This window comes from Talpa europaea (assembly GCF_964194135.1).
Source record: "Talpa europaea genome assembly, chromosome: 6".
NCBI lineage: Eukaryota > Metazoa > Chordata > Mammalia > Eulipotyphla > Talpidae > Talpa > Talpa europaea.
In genome coordinates this window covers 7,700,424-7,723,255 of record NC_140072.1, presented here as the reverse complement: position 1 = coordinate 7,723,255, position 22,832 = coordinate 7,700,424, and the positions used below count along the sequence as shown (strand labels likewise).

General features: G+C 37.3%; 1 protein-coding gene across 1 annotated transcript in view; it reads left to right on the top strand.

Moving 5' to 3' along the window:
• The window catches only part of SMC6 (structural maintenance of chromosomes 6), a gene marked incomplete at its 3' end in the record, with an annotated part of 53,042 nt that overhangs the window by 23,339 nt on the left and 6,871 nt on the right, over positions 1-22,832 (top strand). Inside the window, exons 16-23 of the mRNA XM_084235324.1 lie at positions 171-331; positions 3,197-3,332; positions 4,509-4,589; positions 5,643-5,813; positions 8,973-9,110; positions 10,112-10,257; positions 21,718-21,843; positions 22,518-22,623. Coding sequence (XP_084091450.1) covers positions 171-331; positions 3,197-3,332; positions 4,509-4,589; positions 5,643-5,813; positions 8,973-9,110; positions 10,112-10,257; positions 21,718-21,843; positions 22,518-22,623 — 1,065 coding nt within the window. The remainder of the gene's footprint in view (positions 1-170; positions 332-3,196; positions 3,333-4,508; positions 4,590-5,642; positions 5,814-8,972; positions 9,111-10,111; positions 10,258-21,717; positions 21,844-22,517; positions 22,624-22,832) is intronic.

The following is a 22,832-nucleotide window of genomic DNA, read 5'->3' as shown; positions in this document are numbered from 1 at the left end:
TCTTTGACTCTTGAAAGTTGTTTTGGAACTTTTACTTCATGGAATTATTTTATATGAATGTTTAAATAAAAATACTTTAATCATAAAGTAAATATAGGTAATACCTTGAAATCGTGGCATCAGAAATGCTTTAGAATAACTTACATGTATTTTTCCATCTGTTCTCATAGAATAATTCTGTCGCTCGTACAGTAATGCAGTCCCAAAGGCCACCCAGAAATTGTAGAGAAGCTTTTACTGCTGATGGTGATCAGGTATTTGCAGGACGTTATTACTCATCGGAAAATACAAGACCTAAATTCCTAAGCAGAGATGTGGATTCTGAAATAAGGTTGGTATCCAGTGTGACCTTACTATGTGGGTCTCTCTTCTCTTTGGAGGTCAGTTCCTTTCATGCTACTCTATTAGTAGTTTCCATGAAAAGTTGTGAGTAAGCTGAGTGTAGCATTCTAGGTTGGCTGTTATTTTCCATCCTCACTTTGACACTCATATTCTGGACTGAGAAGACATGGTGTTCTTCGTCAGCATTGGGCAGCATTGACTGGCTGATTTGCCTATTGTTTTACTACCTGTCTACAAAGTTAGGCATCTTAAGTTAAAATGTAAATCAGTGACATCACTTTGTTCATTATTTAGTTCTGCTGATTTTGCTCATCGAAGGTACAAGTGTGCTGTTTTATATTTTGGTTCAAGTTTGTGTGATGTCTTTGGCACTTTGAGTTCCGCTTTTCTAGAAAGATGAGTCAGCACAATTATTGGGCTGTCGGAAAAGGCATGATGCATTTTTTGCATAGAAAAAAATACATCATGACTCCTCCAACAACTCAGTAGATTACAAATCCAGGAAAATAATCTGGAGGAGGCAGCTTAAGAGGCAAAAAAAACTAGTAAGTGCACGAAAGTGATTCAGAAATATGCAAAAGAATTTTTAATACCAAAAAAAAAAAAAATCATTTCCTAGCCAAACTAATTAAGTTGATGAATTGATGGGTTGAAACTGAATTAGTGACTTAGAAGCTTTTTAATAAGAGCTTAGGACTTAAGTGAAAGAAATATGTGAGAAAATTGAGTAAAAATGACTGTTCTAAATGACATGTAAGAGAAATAAAAATTTTGTTGAAATTGATTTAGGTAATATTGGTTATTTTTTTGATTATGAGTGCTGCATAAAGGCAAATAAACATGGGAGATATTGGAAGTTTCATCAATCTTAGAGCAGAAAAAAGTCAACTGAGCGGCAAACCAGTGTTGTGACACACTTTAAGTTGGCTCTGAATCTCTGACCGGCTGGGTGACAGCTCATAAATGTTTGAGTAAACCTGTGTAAAGTCACCTGCGTAATGACACATTTTTGTGTGTTGCACCATGACATTGCAATTAGGCCTTCATAATTCTTAACTGGGAAGACTGAATTATGTGATAGTCAAATGAACACAAGTGCAAATGTAAAAACAATACCCTGGTGGATGTGTCACTAGGCAGTTCACACTTTTTCTTTCAACAAAAATGCCTCATGGGCATTTGTATTCCAAGTCTTTAAAAAAGTGTGGCATTCTGGGGAAAGAGGGTAAGTATATCTCAGCAGCAAATCACAATCTCAGATTCTAGCCTTTTAACAATAGGGGTTCAGATCTTATGTTTGCTGTTGATTATTTGACTTCCTTTTTAGCCAAAAGTGTTTGTATTAATAAGTAGTGGACAAAACTTTGTTTTAAAAGCTAAGTAAATTTGGGATTTTAAAAAATTGCTTCCCACATGATAAACATTACTGATTGAAAATATCCCACTTTCTCATGATAGTTAAATGACTTTTTGTGACATCTGTTTTGACCTGAATAAATATGATAGTTATCTGATATTTGGGAGCTAAAAAATAATCCTTACTGCTTTTTTCCTAAATACAGAAAATATGAATTTTAAAACAAAAGCAGCTCATAATCCCATTTGTCCATAGTCACTGATGACCCCTTTAAAATAATTGCAATTATGGGGCCTCCCTGGTGGCACAAGGGGTTAAGACACAACCTGTGAAGCTGTCTGCAGCCTCTGCAGCATGAGTTTGATCCCTGGCCAGGGAGCACCCACATGGTGAGGCAGACCTCTCCTGACTCGCCCGCTGCTCCCCTCAGCAGTGTATTTCGTCAATCTGCCTGTTCTGTTCCCCACACTGTCTCTGGTGAATCCTCTCACCCCCCGCATCTCTGACCTGTACCCCAGCTCTTGTATGCATAAATCAATAAATCCAAAAAAAATCTGAAAAAAATTATAATTAAAGGCGCATGTGATGAAAACACTCTAGCAGTACAGAATGATATACAATAAAGTGTCAAATTCACTGCCCTTATCTTTCTTTCAAAAGTAAAGTAACAATTTAACACTTTATATATACTTCTAGAACACTTCATATACTTGTGCCATGTATGTATGATTTTTAAAATTAAGGTATAATTCACATGCCATAAAATCCACACTGTTTTAAAGTGTACAGTTACATTCACACGGGCTTGCAGCCATCACCATTAGCCAGTTCCGTGACATTTGTGCCACGCCAAGAGGAAAGCGTGCGCACCCCATTCCCCTGGCAGAGAGAAGGTGCTCCCGAGACACCGAAGTAGCCTCTGCTGTGCTAGGCCCTTCAGAGCCTGGACATCTGCCTCCTTTTCCCCACACTTCTCTCCCTTGTCCTCCTCTCCTCCCCCTCCTGCACGCACAGCTTTACTCACCAGCTGCACGTGTTGGGCTCTGTTCGTCACCCGTGGCTGTCTGTGTTTCTTTCCACCCTCTCTGGTTGGTCCAGATGATGAGCAGCAGCGAGGGCACAGGTCCGGGGCCACTTCTGTGTACTCACGCTTCACCTTGCACTGTCCTGCAGACATGATGCAGTGTCCTGTTCGCATTGTGATGCTGTTTATTTCCAGATTTTTTTCTTTTTATTTGAGCCCTTCACGTCATAATTCTGTTTCTATCTCTGCTTGTTACTGTGCACAAATGAAACTTGACTCCAGAAGATGACTTTTGAGAGCTCTTTATTTTCATGTTATTAATTCATAACCTGGTAGGAATTTAGAATGCTGATTTACCTGGATAGGGTTTTGCAAATACGCTATTACAAATAAGCCTTTCTTTGTAAAGATCTAAAGTATTTGTAATATTGAGTAGTTTGAAATTATTTTTTAATCCTCTCTTCTCTATCAAGTGAATTGGAGAATGAGGTTGAAAATAAGAAAGCCCAGATAGTAAATCTTCAACAGCATTTGTCTGCCCTTGAAAAGGATATTAAACGCAATGAAGACTTTCTTAAGAGGTGCCAACTACATTATAAAGAGTTAAAGGTAAAAAAATGTACATCATTTTTTTTTTTCTCAACTTACCACTTCCAGGTTAATTTAAGATCCTACCAGTCATTGAGTTGGAATTCTCAAATTTTTTGGACTCCAGCTCTTCATCTGCAGCCATAAAATAGCTTTCATTTATGTGGATTTTATCTATTAGTGTTTACATTATTAACATTAAAACAAAATTTAATATTAAAACAGTAAACTCATGCGAGTTACATTTTTATGAATAATTACTGTATTTTTCAAAGCCAGAAAGATTTAGGAATGAGCTTGACATTTTTATGTTTTTATAAATAGTATCTAATTTAAACTTTGATTTATGTGGATATATCTATCAATATTTATACTATGAAAATAGTTTTAATTAAGACTATTCGTTTATTTTAGAATGATAAACTCATGTCAGCATAAATAGAATTTTGATGAAAAAGTCATTTTTGAAAATCGAAATGTCAAAAATGACATTTTTATAAATAATGGATTTCATCTATCAGTATTTACATTAAAAATTAATAAGAGCACTCTCTCCTTTTGCTAATAAACCTGTCATTTTAAAATGTAAAAAACAAACAAAATTTCAGAATATTCTAAAATAATAAACTCATGTGTTCATGTGAATAGCATTTTAATGAAAAGTATTTTTCAAAAACCAAAAATCTTTAGTGAGGAGATTGACATTTTTATATTTTTGTAAATGTCTACCTCTTGGCATAAGCTGCTGTAGTCAGTCTGTTGTGCTGGTACACATCCATCAAGAGTCTTAACTTCCTATACACTCATTTTAAAATGGTGACTAACATCTTAGTGTTGTTATGAAAATAGTTTTGACATCCTGGATCCCTCAAAGGAGTCTCAGAAGACACCGAGAGAGTAATTGCATTGTACTTGAGAACCCCCAGACTATAACTTGAGGTGGGTTTCAGAGAAATATTTTCTCTGTGGATTCAACATTGTCATCACATAAAATGGAAAGATGGGAGTATTTCATCTCTCTTGCATGGGCGTGAATTAGCGGGAAGAGTGATGTAGCGGACTTTTTGTGTCTCATTCAGTTACTCAGAAAACCTTCTTTAACAAAGAGAAAACTTTGTGGATTATTACTTTCTTTCCAGGGGTGTTTCTTTTTTTATTTACTTTTCTGTTACTAAAATACAAATACTTTTCTTTCAGATGAAAATAAGAAAAAGTATTTCTGAAATTCGGGAACTTGAGAACATAGAAGAACACCAGTCTGTGGATATTGCAACCTTGGTAAGATTTTTTTTTTTTTAAATCTAAACGTCACGTTAAAGGATAAAACTGTCACATAGGCTAATGGGATCTAATCCCAGCTTTTTTTTTTAATACTTTTCATTGTGGGTAATTTTTACGAGTGCTGTCTTCACACACTCATAGGAAAGAAACTACCTGTTGTATGACTTCGGTTGTCTCAGTAGTTTGTCCATAGAGCATGCATGATGATTTATTTTGCCTTCTCCATGAAATAAAATTTTATCAAACCTTAGTTGTGCTTTTGAGTGAACCACTTAGCAAAATGTTTCCCAGAGAATATCAGTATTAATGGATGTCTTTTAGTCAGTTGTTGATCTCTTTTCATCGTTTCCTTTTTTTCTCAAGTTAATTTAATATATTTTTTTAATGTTTTATTTTTTATTAATTATTTTGGGTTTCCATCCCCTCCCTCACCCCTATTTTCCCACAATTAAAAGTGTTTATGACATCCAGCTTATCTTCTCCAAGTAACAGTAAGGAGTGAGAGATGCCCAGTCTTGAAAGATGAGTATGTATATTAGGGGTGTAGTCTGTACCAAGCACCGCATTTAATCCTCAGTATATAGCTGAGCAACACAGATAAGGATGCTGCACCAATGTGGCTTTGATCTAAAGAATTTGTCTTCATTTTTTATTAATAGCCTTGTTCTCTCCTTTTCATTTTGCTTCTTTAATTTATTTTAAAAGGTATAGACTATTTTTACTTCCTCAGCATTTGGCATATTGTCAAGCACGAGATATGTATTTATACACAGTATATTTTGAAGGAAAAGGAGAGAATTAAAATAATTTTTGATTGTAGCCTTAATAAGCACAATGCAGTTTAACCAGTCTTCTCAATATCACTCCTTATTTTTTGCCTGTTTTTTTCTACTTACCAATCATTTAGGTATGAAAATATCCAAGTCTGCTTTATATTTGTCTTTGATTTGTTTTGCTGATAGCCTGTAGTTTCTATAGGCTGTACCATTTGTACTGTTTTTTTAATGTGGTAATTTAATTAATTGTAAATGCTCTGTAAAATGTTACTAGGAAGATGAAGCGCAAGAAAATAAAATTAAAATGAAAATGGTTGAGAGAAATATGGAACAACAAAAAGAAAATATGGAACATCTTAAAAGTTTGAAAGTAGAAGCAGAAAACAGATATGATGCAATTAAGCTGAAAATTAATCAGCTCTCAGAGCAAGCAGATCCACTGAAGGTATTATATACATCCTTGTTACTATGTTCTATGTGTGCTTTGTTTTAATTTTATATCTATACTGTACTCTCTAGAGACTGCCCTAGCAAAACTTATAGCTGAATGTAAACCTCCCCCATAAACATGAGATGTGAATCATTTTTATCATTGGGTCAATTAGAATTAAACACTTCAGCTGAAATCTTTAGGAAAATAAATTGCCAGATAAGTTTCCTCAGATTATTGCTTTTAATCCCTTTTTATTTTATGGGGTTCTTCCCCTCCCTTTTTTAGAACAGGATAAGGACATCTGTCCATACCGTTCGTGAGCTTTCCTATTCTGTTTTTCCAGCTTTCCTCCAATAACTCTAGGATTAGTTGCTATAAAAACTAAACTTTACATAAAATACTATCCAAATCCTGTTTATTGGCATAACTCAAATTCCTTGAATTCAGTTGCCTTTTTTTAACACATGCTTTTTGAAACCAAATTTAGGGAAATAAAATTGTTTAATAATTCTATGCAGTATTGTATGAATTGTAAAATTGTTTAAAAATTGTATGAATTTCTACCTTCTTTAAAAGTAGTTGTCAGTAGCTTATTCTCATTATTTTTATGAATAATGCAATTATTTTCAGAACTTCAATTCTTATTTATTAAGACACTGAGAATCAGTACTATATTTTAAGAGGAGAGGGAAATATTGATTTCATTCTAATATACCCCTCAGTTTTTACATGAAAATTAACCCAATTGAATCAAAATGTTAGATACTTTAAAAGTTTAATAGAATTTGCATGCATATGAACTTATATTGTTTTAATTTTAAATTGTATTATCTAAAATTTTCAGAGTTGAGAGAATATTAAAGGAAGTTAGAGGAGGAGCTGCATAGAAACCACCTTTCCCTATTTATGGTGTATTTCCTAGTTGCTGTCCATATAGCTGGGATTCCTGTCTGCCATTATAACCTAGGTGGTTTAATATTTTATGTTTGAGAAAAGACTAAAAAAAAGGTAAAAGACTGATAAGTTAACTATGAAGTAAAATATAAAATATTAAACTTGTGAGGAGAGAAAATGACAATATTGAGAAAGAGAAAAAATAGTTACTATAGGACATACGAATTTAAAATACAAAATGTCCAAGATTTAAAAAGACAAAAGTAGGTTTAGAAAGAGTAGCATAGAAATAAAGTAAATACGGGCCTCCCCAGTGGTGCACTGGGTTGAGCGCAGCCCTGTGGAGCTCTCCTCAGCCTCTGCACTGTGGGTTTGAATCCCTGCCAGCCAGGGAGATTCCCACATGGCGCAGTGGACCTCTCCTGTTACACCTGCTGCTCTGTCAGCAGTGTATTTCGGTCATCTGCCTATTCTGTTCCCCACTCTATCTCTGGTGAATCCTCTTACCCTCCCACGCCTCTGGCCTGTACCCCAGCTCTTGTATAAAAATAAATAAATCTTTAAAAAAAAAAGAAAGTAAATATATAAATACATAATAATATTGTTAGTGATAGATACAACAGAATTTAGAACTCAAATTAGAGTGGTAAAGTTACAACAAAGATAAGAAAATATAAAATGGGTAAAGAATTGCACAGGGTATAACTTAAAATCAAAATGGAGTATGTTAAATCAATACAGAAAAAGAAAGGTTGGAACCTTAAGTGGTTATCCCAGGCAACTTAAAAACAAGAAATGATCAAGAGTATATTGTGGTCTATTCTTTTAGAGACCTCCAGACTAAAGCAACTCCTGGAATGGGGAGTCCATAAATAGATGCCAGAGCAGAAAATATGGGCCAAAAGCAGTAAGAATTCTTGACCTTAGCTTTTTGCCTTGGCTGTAGATTCTGAAAGCTAGGAGTTGAGTCCTTCACTTAACCTCCTTTGCAGGGGTCCACTAGCAACAGGTTTATCCTTTACCACTTCCAACTGGCCCTCAGTAACAATAGGACCCAGAGAATTTGGCTCACAAAACAATGTCATTCCTGAAAAGCACCATCATGATATATTAGCGACTTATAGAGAGTATTTGGTATAAACTTGTAGTTGTAGAAATCGTGACATAGGGAGTATTTTTCTCTGTTAACAGTTTGTTTTGATTTACACTTGCAAACTTAATATTTAGTTGTAAATTTAACTTGTGGCATAAGGGAATGTGGCCTGCACAGAGCCAATGTTAATTTTTTTTTTTAGCTACAACTCTTGTATTTTTCCAATGATTGCTACACATTACAATATGCTTTATCATATTATAGACTACTTTTTTTTTTTAAAAAGTAATCATGAAATAGATTCTTTTTTTTTTTTTTTTTTAAAGATTTATTTATTTATTTATATAAGCACTGGGTACAGTCAGAAGCACGGGAGGGTGAGAGGACTCACCAGAGCCAGAGCGGGGAACAGAACAGGCAGAGTGATGAAATACACTGCTGAGGGGAACAGCGGGCACGGCAGGAGAGGTCTGTCACGCCATGTGGGACCCTCACCGGCGGCCGGGGATCAAATCGGCACTGCAGAGGCTGCAGACAGCTTCACAGCCCAGCACTCAGCTGCTGCGCCACTAGGAGAGGCCCTGAAATAGCTTCTTTCAATTATATTTTATGCTCAACATCATGGGGTTATACCTCTGAGAATGACTAAACAAGTCAGTATTAAAATCCTTCCCTTCCCCACACCAACCCACTTTTTTTTTTGTCAAGTCACCTTTCCAAACCAGATTTTCTCTGTCAGGTGGCACTGTAAATATTCCAAACCTCCGTTGTTTTAATTCTGTTTAGGCTAATGTGACTTCCCACAGAACTACCTTGTTCACCAGAATAAGGTTGAGAGCACTGTAATATTTGGAGGCTGCATGTAAGAACATGAATGTAATAGTGTGTCTTCTCAATTTGGGGGAAACGCCTCACTTCTATTCAGGCTCATATGGACAGGGACACACAACCAGTTTGCCTCTTCAGATTCCACCGTCCTGCCTCCTTTTGTAAATTACCAGTTCATTTTATAACTAGGCTGGTAAATTTTTTGAAAGAGGTTTGTTTTGTTTTGTTTTCACTATGGGGACTACACCAGAGGGGAGAATCCAGTTACGATCCAAATATTAACAACAATGTAAGAAAATAAATAAATTAAAAAAAAACCAAAAAACTTTATAGCTTATTTTGTTTTACTCAAACAGGATGAATTAAATCTTGCTGATTCTGAAGTGGATAACCAAAAACGAGGGAAGCGGCATTATGAAGAAAAACAAAAAGAACATTTGGACACTTTAAATAAAAAGAAACGAGAACTGGATATGAAAGAAAAAGAACTAGAGGTGAGCCATCATTTTCCCTTTCATGCTTTGTTTACAACCTTAGTCATGATTATTAAATGCATTTTCCTTAATGTCATGTTTCCAAACATAGACAAGTTGTCTGATGAATATATATTTTGTAAAGAATAACAGCTGTTTTGGTGAATCAACAGAGGAAGAGGCGTAGGGACTCTCGAAGTGTGGCGACTTAAATAGACCGACGTGAGGAGGACTCCAGGCAGGGCTGCAGCAGTCCCTGTCATGCCTGCGTCATCTGGAAGAGGCTGCGCCTCTCAGCCATGGCAAACGCCCGGCTTGGCAAGGGGATAGCAGCCGCAGCCTTATGTCTGCAAAGCCTCCTTCCTCTGAGTAGCCAGTGCGTCGGCTAGGCTGGAATTCAGCGCCTATTTCTAGACATCCTTGTAGACAGCTGTTAAGCAGAAAGCATATTTTTAGAAGAAAATAAGTTGACAGCAACATTAGTCTAACTAGAAGAGCTGGATTCCAACTTTACTTTCATAAATCATAGGAAAGTGATTTACATTCTGTAATCCATTGCCTTACTTGCTTAAGATTTTAGATATGGAATGTTATGAATATGAAATAGGTGCTATGTATAAAAGAGCCTTTGTTTTCTGATATTTACAAATATGGGGGGTGGGTCTGTTATTTTAATACAATTTGGTTTTCAGAGACCATCGTGAAATACACAGAAAGCTGTGTGTGACCTTAGCACCCTGAATGCCAAATGTAACTACAACTTGAAATTTCTTTCAATAGCAAGTTTTGGAGATCTTACAAATAGTTGTACACAGTAATGTACTTTTCTCTTGAAGATTTATAGTGCCTCTGGACACTTGTCAATACAAAGCTTACAGAAATAATGGTGTTGAGTATAATTAAAATACATTTTTTAAGCATAATTAATTTCAAAATTTTACTTTGTACATTTTGGCAAAAGTAGTATAATGAATTTTTATATCAAAAAGAGTTTTAAAGCTATCAAACATATGTTATCTTAGGAGAAAATGTCACAAGCAAGACAAATCTGCCCAGAGCGGATAGAAGTAAAAAAATCTGCATCAATTCTAGATAAAGAAATTAATAGATTGAGACAAAAGATACAGGCAGAACATGCTAGTCATGGAGATCGAGAGGAAATAATGAGGTAAGTGGTTGGTGACTGTTTTATTTTCATATATATTATTAAGACATAAAAAATAAATGTTTATCTTAAATTTGGATGCTATAGCAGATAGGGAAAACTAAACTAGTCCTATATGTATGTTAATACTGTACTTTTTTCCTTCTATTGCAAAATTCTTTATGGAGTACATGTTTACATAAATGTTTTTATAACCTATGAGATTCATATAAACATAAAAATAATCAGCTTCACACTTAAAGAAATGCAAATCACAGCAGTTCTTTATATATCAAGATGAAGAAAACGTATACTTCATGTTAGTGAGATTTTAATGAATTAGATATTTTTCTATTACTAGTAAAAATGGAAGTTCTAGTACAGTTAGACTACAGAATCAAAAGCAAGACTAACTCAGGTTGAATTCTAATTCTATTCTTTGTCATGTGACATTGGCAAATTACATAATCTTCTGAAACATCATTTTCTAATTACAAAATGGGTATAAAGTACTTTACCTTTTGGGGTTGTTATGAAGATTAAATGAGATAGTCCATAGTAAATAGAATATATGGAGTACTTAGTGTATTAGATGCTATGTATCCTAAGGTATGTTACAGTATGTTATAAGAGGCCTTCAGAAAGGCCTCTTAATAACACTTTTTTTTTTTTTAATAAATTTTATTGTTATATTCCCCATACAATTGCAGCCCCCCCATTCTGACCCCAATCCCTCCCCTCCCACCCCCGCCCCCCTAAAAGTGTCTCTGGTTCATAGTTTTTTGTTGATTTTGATTTTCACTTTCTTATAGTTATTCATTTTCCTGGTCCCTTATTTAAGTTTTCTAGATTCCTGCTATGAGTGAGACCATCCGGTATTTTTCTTTTTCTTTTTGGCTTATTTCGCTGAGCATGATCCCTTCCAGCGCCATCCATGTTGCTGCAAATTGCATGTGTTTATCTTTTTTGAATGCTGAGTAATATTCCATGGTATATATGTACCACATCTTCTTGATCCAGTCATCTATTTTTGGGCGTTTGGGTTGTTTCCAAAGCTTAGCTATTGTAAACAGTGCTGCTATAAACATAGGGGTGCAGGTGTTCTTTGGAATTGATGTTTCTGTGTCCTTTGGGTAAATACCTAGGAGTGGAATTGCTGGATCATATGGAAGCTCTATGTTTAGTAGGTCCAGAAATCTCCATACAGCTTTCCACAGTGGTTGGACCAGTTTGCACTCCCACCAACAGTGCAGAAGAGTTCCTTTTTCTCCACACCCTCGCCAACATTTGTTGTTGCTAGTTTTTTTAATATGTGCCATTCTCACTGGTGTAAGATGGTATCTCATGGTAGTTTTGATTTGCATTTCCCTGATGACAAGTGATGTTGAACATTTTTTCATATGCCTGTTGGCCATTTGCATTTCCTCTTCAGAGAAGTTTCTTTTAAGCTCTTCTGCCCATTTTTTGACTGGATTATTTTCTTTGTTGTTGTTGAGTCTCATCAGCTCTTTGCAGATTTTTGTGATCAGTCCTTTATCATTAGTGTTGGGTGCAAAAATGTTCTCCCAGTTGGTGGGGTTTCTCTTTGTTTTTGTTATTGTCTCTTTTGCTGTGCAAAAGCTCTTTAATTTGATGTAGTCCCAGCTGTATATCTTTGCCTTCACTATCACTGCTTTGGGTGATGTGTCTGTAAAGATGTCTTTGATGTGCAAATCACGTAGTGTTTCGCCTATATTTCCTTCTATATATTTTATGGTTTCAGGTCTTATGTCTAGTTCTTTAATCCATTTTGAGTTGATTTTTGTGTATGGTGTGAGGTGGTGGTCAAGCTTCATTCTTTTGCATGTAGCGACCCAGTTTTCCCAGCACCATTTATTGAACAAACTTTCTTTGCTCCAATGCATATTCTTTGCTCCTTTGTCAAAGATTAGTTGACCATAAATCTGTGGGTTTATTTCTGGATTTTCTATTCGATTCCATTGGTCTGTATGTCTGTTCTTGTTCCAATACCATGCAGTTTTGATGATTATGGCTTTGTAGTATAGTTTGAAGTCTGGGAGTCTGATGCCTCCATTCCCTTCTTTTTTTTTTCAGGAGAGCTTTGGCTATTCGGGGTTTTTGGTGATTCCATATGAATTTCATCAATAATTGTTCTATTTCTTTGAAGAATGACATTGAAATTTTGATTGGAATAGCATTGAATCTGTATATTGCTTTTGGTAGGATGGCCATTTTAATAATGTTTATTCTTCCAATCCATGAGCAGGGGATGTCTCTCCATTTCTTTGTGTCTTCTTCTATTTCTTTTAACAGTGTTTTATAGTTTTCTTTGTATAGGTCCTTTACCTCTTTTGTTAGATTTATTCCCAAATATTTGATTTTTTTTGTTTCAATAACAAAAGGGATGGTCTTTTTGATTTCTTCTTCTTCAGATTTATTGTTTGTGTATAGGAAGGCTACTGACTTTTGCGTGTTGATTTTGTATCCTGCCACTTTACTGAACTGATTGATGAGTTGAATTAGCTTTTCTGTGGAGTTTTTGGGGTTCTCTATGTATAATATCATATCGTCTGCAAATAGTGATAGTTTGACTTCTTCTTTTCCTATTTGGATTCCTTGGATGTCTTTCTCTTGTCTTATTGCCCTGGCTAGGACTTCCAGTATTATATTGAAAAGCAATGGTGAGAGTGGACATCCTTGTCTTGTTCCAGATCTTAATGGAATTGCTTTCAGCTTTTCACCATTGAGAATGATACTGGCTGTTGGCTTGTCATAGATGGCCTTTATGATGTTGAGGTATGTTCCTTGTATCCCAAGAATTTCAAGGGCTTTTATCATGAATGGGTGTTGCACTTTGTCGAAAGCTTTCTCAGCATCTATTGATATTATCATATGGTTTTTATATTTCTTTTTGTTGATGTGTTGGATAACGTTGATTGATTTTCGGATGTTAAACCATCCTTGTGCCCCTGGAATGAATCCAACTTGGTCGTGGTGAATTATCTTATGGATACATTGTTGGATTCTGATAGCTAAAATTTTATTGAGGATTTTTGCATCAGTGTTCATTAGGGAGATTGGCCTGTAGTTTTCCTTTTTTGTGTTGTCCTTGTTCGGTTTTGGTATTAGTGTAATGTTGGCTTCATAAAACGTGTTTGGTATTGTCCCTTCCTTCTCAATTTTTTGGAAGAGTTTGTGAAGGATAGGCACTAATTCGTCTCTGAATGTTTGGTAGAATTCATTTGTAAATCCATCAGGTCCTGGGCTTTTGTTTTTGGGGAGGTTTTTTATTACCATTTCAATTTCGCTAATTGTAATTGGTCTGTTTAGGTGTTCTATTTCTTCTTTATCTAGCTTTGGGTGATTGTAGAGTTGTAGGAATTTGTCCATCTCCTCTAGATTGTTAAACTTGTTTCCATATAACTGTTCATAGTAGTTACTGATTATTCTTTTGATTTCTGCTGTGTCCGTTGTGATTTCTCCTCTTTCATTGATGATCCTGTTTATTTGTGCTTTCTCCCTTTTTTCCTTTGTGAGCCTGGCTAGGGGTTTGTCTATTTTATTGATTTTTTTCAAAGAACCAGCTCTTGGTTTCATTGATCTTTTGGATTGTTTTTTTAGTTTCAATTTCATTTATTTCTGCTTTGGTTTTTATTATTTCTTTTCTTCTGGTTTTGGGGTTTTTTTGTTGTTCTTTTTCTAGATCTTTGAGCTTCGAGATTAGGTTGTTTCTTTGCGTTCTTTCTTGTTTCTTGATGTGAGCTTCTATTGCTATATATTTTCCTCTTATTACTGCTTTTGCTGCATCCCATACATTTAGGATATTGGTGTCCTCCTTGTCGTTCAATTCAAAAAAATTTTTTAATTTCTTCTTTGATCTCCTCATTAGTCCAATGGTCTTCCAGTAGTGTGGTTTTTAATCTCCATGAGGTAGGAAAGTTCCTTGCCTTCTTTTTATGGTTTATTTCTAGTTTGATGCCTTCATGGTCAGAAAAGATGGTTGATATGATTTCAATCTTGGTGTATCTGTTGATGTTTGTCTTGTGCCCCAGTATGTGATCGATCCTGGAGAATGATCCGTGTGCGCTTGAGAAAAATGTGTACTCCGTTTTTTTGGGGTTTAGTGTTCTATAGATGTCTGTTAAGCCTAATTGCTCTAGGTCCTTATTTAGAGCTTTGGTTTCTTTACTTATTTTTTGTCTTGTTGATCTATCCATTGTTGATAGTGGTGTGTTGAAGTCTCCCACTACGTATGTGTTTTCTCTGATGTCTGTTTTCAGAGAGGACAACAGTTGTCTGATATATTTTGGTGCTCCTTCGTTTGGTGAGTATATGTTAATGAGTGTTATTTCTTCTTGAAGTATTGTCCCCTTGATCATAATGTAGTGACCATTGGGGTCTCTTTTTATCTTTTTGAGTTTGAAATCTGTTTTATCTGATATAAGTATAGCTGTTCCTGCTTTCTTTTTTGGTCCATTTGCTTGTAGGATTGTTTTCCATCCTTTAACTTTGAGCCTATTTTTATCTTTTGTAGCTAAATGTGTTTCCTGGAGACAGCAAAAGGTTGGGTTTTGTTTCTTAATCCAGGCTGCAACTCTGTGTCTTTTTATTGAAGAGTTTAGTCCATTTACATTTAGAGTTAATATTGATATGTTAACATCTGTATTTGCCATTGTGTTTGTCTTTCCTTTGATTTTATTTATTTATTCTTTTAATAACTTTTTTTTTTTTTTTTGGCCTTCTTTCATTGTTATTCGTCCCTCTGAGGTTCTGGCTTTAGGACTCCTTGTAGTATTTTTTGGAGTGGGGGTTTAGTTGCAATGAAATTCTGGAGTTTCTGTTTGTCTGGGAAGGTCCATATTCTTTCTTCAAAGAGGAAGGAGAGCTTTGCGGGATAGAGTATTCTTGGTTGGCATCTGTTTTCTTGGAGTCTGTTGACTATGTCCCTCCACTCTCTCCTTGCCCGTAGTGTTTCTTCGGAGAAGTCTGATGTCAGCCTGATTGGCTTTCCTTTGAATGTTATCTGTTTCTTCCCTCTTGCCAGCTTCATTATTTTTTCCTTGTCCTGGATTCTTGGGAGCTTTACTATTATGTGTCTTGCTGTATTTTTCCTTTCGTCGTGGAAGTTTGGTGTTCTTCTTGCTTCTTGTATATCAATTTTCAGCTCCTTCTTCACATTTGGGAAGTTCTCTTCAATTATCTCTTTGAATATTTTCTCTGTTCCTACATCTCTCTTCTCTCCTTCTGGTATTCCTATAACTCTTATATTTCCTTTCCTCATGGAGTCAGATAGTTCCCGAAGTCTTTCTTCGTTCTTTTTCCTTCGTACTTCTCTTTCCTTTTCTGTTTTGGTTCTTTTTATTTCTGTGTCTTCAAGATTACTTATTCGTTCTTCCATTTCATCTATTCTGCTTTCATTGCTTTTCCCCGAATTCTTTAGTTCTTCCATTAATTCTTTGATCTCCTGCATTTCTTTTACTTCCCTCTTTAGGGACTCAATTTCTTTCTTCTGACCATTGTTTTCCCTCTCTAGGGACTCAATTGCATTCTTCTGATCGTTGATTATTTTTCCCTTATCATTGTTTTCCTTTATGACTTCTGTCAGTTTTTTAATCACGGCAATTTTAAATTCTCTTTCTGGAAGGCTCAGAAATTCTTCCAAGTTATTGTCTTTGCAATCTGGGGGCTGGCTTTCTTTTTGTGGTGTGCTTTTTCTCTGGACAGTTGCTAGGTTGCGTGTGGTTCTTCTCCTCCCTACTGTCTGTTTTCTAATTTGCCGTATGCGTTGGGACACTGTGTTGTTGGGACTGGCCGGCATCTTGGGTGGGCTTCTCCGTTCCCCTCTGGTTCTTCCAGGAGTCATCTGTCAGTTTCAAGCAGCCTTTACTGGAGAAGGGTCCCTGTTCTAAAATGCCGATGTGGGGACACACTCCCCTGTGCGCCTGGTCTGCCCCGGTGGTGGGTTCCTGCTCCTCTCTGGGCTTGGACTGCAGGCCAGAGGGGGTCTGGCGTGGGCGAACTTCCCCCGCTCACCTCTGGCTCCTGAGGAAGCCTTCTGCAGGTAGTCTTTACTGAAGAAATGTCCCTGTTCTAAAATGGTGATGTGGGACACACTCCCTGCGCGTCTGGTCTCAGGCACACTCTTCTGCGCGCCTGGTCTGCCCCGGCTGTGGGTGCTCGCTCTCCCTGTGGGCTCAGACTACTTGTTCGGAAGGAGCCCGGTGTGGGCTAACTCCCCAGCTGGCCACTAGCTCCTTCAGTAGCCTGTGCTGGGGTCAAGTCGCTAGGTGGCGCCAGAGATCTCTCCTAGAGCCCTTGGGGAGCTGATTTTCCACCCCGTGGGACAGGGAGCAGAGCGGGGATGGTAGGGTACACCTCAACGGCTTTGGGGTGCTGTGTCTGCCTTGTGCCCCACCGTCGTGGGGAACCCACGCCCCTAATTTCGTGCCCCGGGTCTCAGTTCCAAAGCCCTCAGTTCCAGGACGCGGGCTGTAGCCCAGATCAGTGGCGCGGGAATGGCGCCTTTTGAATCCCGCTCCCCTGCCTGGGCGCCTTGTTCCTGCTCACTCAGGGAGGGCCTCCGCCGTCTCCCCGCAAGCCTAGGTCGCAGGCGCGGGGACCTGGGCAGCTGCAATCCGAGCGCCACTTTCCGCGCAAGCTTACCGGGGGGCTGGGGCTGTGTGCTGGTGCTGGTCTCCTCCTGGGGGGCGGGGCTCTCTTTAATGGCGCCTGGAGCTCACCTCCGCGGCGGATCCTGCAGGGTTCGCCTCAGCTCCCGTTCACGGGGTGTGGTGGCTGAAATAGTTCCTTTCCACTCACAGTCCCACTTGCTGTGTCCGTTTTTCTTGTTGGCCGTTTTGGTTTGTTGTTTCCCTCCTCTCTGCCGGTCGGAGAGTGCCGCCTCTGTGGGCGGGGGAGGGGAGCAGGGTTCTGCGCTTCCCTCCCTTCTGGTCCTCTTTTATGGCCACTTTCTTCTTCGGGTAGTTTGCTGGAGTCACCCGTTTATCTTCCGTGTCCCAGTTCTCACTGGGACCTGCCGCTTTTCCTCCCTATTAACTTTTTTTAATGGGAGATCTTACTCGCAGCGTCTCCTCGCCGCCATGTTGCTCCGCCCACTCCTCTTAATAACACTTTAAGAACACCCAGTTGAACACTTTATGTCAAACACCTTCAAAAAAATTCCATTTGGTTAAGTAATTTTGTTATGATTTAAAATGAAAAAAGCAATTGGTGCTTAGAAATGTGTATTATAGTGGTGTAACACTGAAAAGTTAGAAGTAGCATACAACTGCAGGATAATTAAATTACAGTAGAAAATTGTAGCTGTTATACTTTATGAAGAACTTTTCATGTTAAAAAAAATGGAAACGAGTAAGTGATCACAATTCTATTTTGGAAAACAATGGCAAGGGAAAAAAAAAGAAATCTTTCTTCAAAATAGAAAATACCTCATGTTTTAAAAATATAGTATAAAAGTGCACCCAGTGGAAAGCTTTACTTTCTCTCTGTATCCTCATCCTCTCCTTCACTTTTTCCCTTTTATCTTAATGTATTTATTAAATATACTTTTAGTGTTTGTACAAGTGCAAGTTCATGTTGAGTATATGTCATTTTTCATCCTTGCAGAGTCAAAAGGTAGCACATAATATAAACTGTTTTCTTTGACTTAGTGATACCTTTTAGATTTCTTTCTATCTCAATAAATAGGCTTTTTCTCATTTTTTAATAATATACTATATTTAACCATCTCTTATTGATGGATAATTGAATTTTTATGTAATCTTTGCTATTATAAAAAAGTGTTTATTTGCAAGGAATGAATTGGGAGAAATAGGTGGAAGGGATTAGTAAGGAAGGATACTTCTATGACTATATGTTTTGACTTTTGGGAACACTAAATTTTACATAAAATGAAATTAAATCAAGAAGGATGGGAGAAATCTAAACAAATAAAACATCCCTATTTCAAATCAGTAATTTCCACACTGGAGGAAGGAAAAAGCCTGATTCAGAGAATTTTAGAATACAGTAAATTTACGTATTACGGAAAAAATTGTGAGTCCATCTTGAATGATTCTTGGTGGAAATTTGTTTTTTGTAGTAGTATGGTGTGACATTCTGCAGCTGTTGTGGGACTGAATAAATGTTAATGTTGCTAAGAACCAGGTCCCTACTATAAAAGAAGGAAGACAGAAGCATGGAATAATTAGGTGAAGAAAAATAGTGGGATTAAACTGCAGTTGCAGTTAGGGATATCAGTATGAACTCATGTTTTTAGTTCTGTTGGTAGAAAAGTTCTAGAAGAAATGTCACCCTGGTAATAATGAGAACCCAAAATTTAACTCTGTTAAAATTAAAAACAGAGGGTGATCAGCCTTGAGGATTCCCTGGGTAGACAAAATCCGTTTATATACACAAAGCTTCATTCAGCTTATTTCAAGGCTATCTTGGTGTAGGTGATTCTTATTTTAGCCTCTGGAGTGTGCAAGTAAAATTAAACTCTTTCTTAAGCATGATAAGCTGCCTTGTAACATCTTTTTTTGCTTGCTGTTTTGGTTTGCAGAAGTAAGCAGGTCCATATGTGTTTCTTTTCCCCTTAGTTCCACTATGGAATATCATTCCATATCAGTTAATTGAGGTCTCCCTCATTCCTGCTGCCTCATCATACTGCAGCAGGTTGGGGGACGGGAGATAGCAGTCAGCACACCATGCTTCGATACTTGTTCTGTTACTGCATTTGAGTAGTTTCCAGTATTTTAGTTAACATGTGATGTTGCAGTGAATTGCCTTATGTACGTGCATTTTGCTGTTGTTGGATAGCTGTCTTCACAGTGAATTTCCACAAGTGCCTGTAATAGACTGAAGCATAGTACATAAGTGATTTTGTTGTTATATAATGTTTAATTCCCCTTCTTAGTGTTTCTACCATGTTTGCTTTTTCGTCAGCATTCTATGAGAAAGAATACTTCTTCCTACCTTGCCAACATTGTAATATAGCATGTAGAGTTAAGCTTTTTAATTATTGCCCATCTGATGGCTGGAAAGTGGTCTTTTAGTGTAGTTTTAACTCACATGCCATCATTGTGAATGAAAATGAATATCCTTTCATATGTGTAAGGATCATTTTTTGTGCATTATGTGTTTTTGACCATTTTTCTGTAGGCTATTTAGTCTTCCTCATCCTCCACTCCCACCATTTTAAATTTTTTAAAAGATGTATTTTGGGGATATTAGCCATATGAAACATTCTTTTCTTTCGTTATTTCTCTTTTTTGAATTTGTTCATACTCTTTTTGCGTTTTGGCCATGAAACAATCACTTTTATTTAGCTCAATATTTCAGTCTTTAATTATATCTGGATTTTAGGTCATAGTTCAGAAGCCTTTCTCTGTAGCTGGGTTAAGGAAGGCATTTACTTCTTTTTTTCCCCTGGTACATTTATGTGCTCATTTTTGTTTGATCTCATTTTTTATTTGGAGCTTATGGTATGAGGAGTGGATTTTATCTTTTTTCAAAATGGCTATACACACGTTTCAAAACTTGTGTGTCCTCTTATTTCCTTAAGAATGGAAATAAGCATAATATATTTTGTGGTTTTCCATGTTCAGGCTGTTTACCTTTGGCTTTTGTATTTGAAGGGTAGCCAGATAGAAAATCATCTTTCTTGCTGACTCCTGTTTGTGGCGGTTCTCGTTCATCTCTTAAGTCCTTAACTTAGTGCGTCAGTGTGTACTTCTCCCTTGGTCTGCCTCAGACTTGTCAGTATGTAGATTTCAGTGTGAGTTCTCAAAGCTTTTCTTATATTTTTAAGTAATTTTCTGTTCTGTTTAGTTTTCACTTTGGAGGCCTTCAGTTATAGAAAGTTAGCCTTTGTCTTCTCTAGTTACTTTGCCCGTTTTATCTGTTTTCCTCCATTTTGTTTGCCTTTTTCATTGCTGATCTCTGTCTGTAAATGTTTGCTGTGGCTGGTGTCTGTTTGCCCCTCGTTATCTCATTTTGTCTTCGTGTGTGTGTGTGTGTGTGTGTGTATGTGTAATCCCTATACCTTGGATTCTGTAGATTCTTACTTTGCCTCCCCTTGTCTGATTGTCCCCTTCTGTTTTTACCTGTCTGTCCTCTGAGTTACTATTTATCTGTTCTTTCAGTTCTGCTTTGTGCTGTTTCTTCTTGGTAGCCACTTGTCTCATGTTTTGTTTTAATTTGTGACATTCAGTTACAGTTTTTTTAAAAAATTTATTTATTTATACAAGAGCTGGGGTACAGGCCAGAGATGAGGGGTTGAGAGGATTCACCAGAGACAAAGTGGGGAACAGAACAGGCAGACTGACTGAAATACACTGCTGAGGGGAGCAGCAGGCGAGTCAGGAGAGGTCTGCTCCTCTGTTGAGGGCTTCTCTCTGGCCGGCTGGGGATCGAACTCGTGTTGCAGAGGCTGCAGATTGCTTGATAGTGCGGTGCTTAACCCCTTGTGCCACCAGGGAGGTCCCTCAATTACAGTTTTTACCAACTTTGTGACTTTGGTCTAGTAAGTTTTCTTTGTAGGGGAGTCTTGCTGCTTTTTTCCACCTACTTTTTCCATAAATATCTCTATATGGATGTTATATGTGTGCCTTTTTTTTTTTTTTAAAGATTTATTTATACAAGAACTGGGGTACAGGCCAGAGGCGTAGGAGGGTGAGAGGATTCACCAGAGACAGAGCAGGGAGCAGAACAGGCAGACGGACTGAAGACACTGCTGAGGGGAGCAGCGGGTGAGGCAGGAAAGGTCTGCTGTGCCATGTGGGTATCTCCCTGGCCGGCCGGGAAGCAAACCCACGATGCAGAGGCTACAGACAGTTTCACAGCACTGCGCTCAACCCGCTGCGCCACTGGGGAGGCCCATGTGTGTGCCTTTTGATACTCATTTTTTTAGTTAGATTTTTCTGGACTGGACGTTTGCAGGAGAATGGGGAAAGACAAAGTAGCTTTCATACTTTGTCAGGCTCTTGTTCTGCCCTGCTCCAACAAGGAAGTGTTGCCCTCGCTAGGTGTGCTTTTGCACAGTAGCTGTGTCTTCTCTGCCTCTTTGGTCTTGTCTTGTTTAGACTAGGGTGGAGGGACCCTAAAGCTCACCTTGTGTTCCTGTGTTCCTGCACTGGTATCTGAAACATTTCTTACCTTCCTGTGTAATCCTATCACCTTTGAAAGATACATACATTTGCTAGCCTTCTTTAAGATCTGCCACCTCTGGGGCCCACCTGGGCACTTTCTTCAGGTTCTTTCAAGGGCTTGGACTTTGTCTTGGGCCAGCCACATACCTGTCCTTACGCAGGGCAGAACACGCTCATTCTGGCAGTGTATTTTCTTTGGAAAATTAAGAAATCTGCTGCTGAGGTTTCCCCTCAGTTTTCCTTGCTCTTCCCTGTTAAGTATATTTGAGGTTTTACTTGTATTTGTGTCCTTTTGAATGGCACTTATTTATTGAATATTTTGTTCATAAAATAGGCAGTACCAAGAAGCAAGAGAAACCTATCTTGATCTGGATAACAAAGTAAGGACTTTGAAAAGGTTTATTAAATTACTGGAAGAAATAATGACCCATAGATACAAGACATACCAACAATTTAGAAGGTAAGTGCATAAAAAGGTTGCCACATATTGTAGCTTTTTGTTTTGTTTTCACATTATCCCTTATACATAATAAAATTAAATCAATAGAACTTTACATGATCTGCTAAAAGAAGGAGCTGCCAGTTTGCCTTGTCAGCCAGAATTCCGGCTTTGAATGTACCTCATAGCCAGCTTATCCAAGACAAGGATGGTGGAGTTTGCATTGTGCCAGGCAGTTTCTAAGATATTCTAGGTACAAAATGATTAAGACATTGCCCTGACCCTTTTCCATTAGAAAGTTGAGGGGAGACAAACAGATGAATAGACTATTTATCCATTTAGCCTAACACTATATTAGAGTTTAATCCGCTCAAGGACAAAATTTGCGTCTAGTGCATTAAGGTAAGTAATGCCTGACATAGATTAGTGGAATGATTGGTAGGAACTGACTGTAATAGTGAGATATAATGTGTTACGTATGGGAAGGCATCTTTATTTCATGTTTATTATAGGATGTATGTTTATTATAGGAGTAAGTAAGTGGTTAGAAATATAAAAGCATAGTAAACAAATCACATAAGTTCCTACCTATTGCGTGGGCAACCAGTATGAACATTTGGGCATATTTTTCTCTTACATGCTGAATATACAGTTTTTTATATTCTTTTTAATGTGCCCATTTTCTTTATTTCAAGGTGTTTAACTTTACGATGCAAATTATATTTTGACAACTTACTGTCTCAGCGTGCCTATTGTGGAAAAATGAATTTTGACCACAAGAATGAAACTCTGACTATATCAGTAAGTATCTTAACTCTTGGAGTGGTAATTGTTGGGAGAATTAGCTGCTGCTTTTCTTTTGATGATACATTGATAAACTTTAACCTGTTGTCTTTGAAAAACAAAAGAAACTGCTGTTTAAGTTGTAACTTCCTCCCCCTCCCCTCACATAACCACATTATTTTCTTATAATGATATTAGGGATTTTTATTTTCAGTGGTAAGTATTTA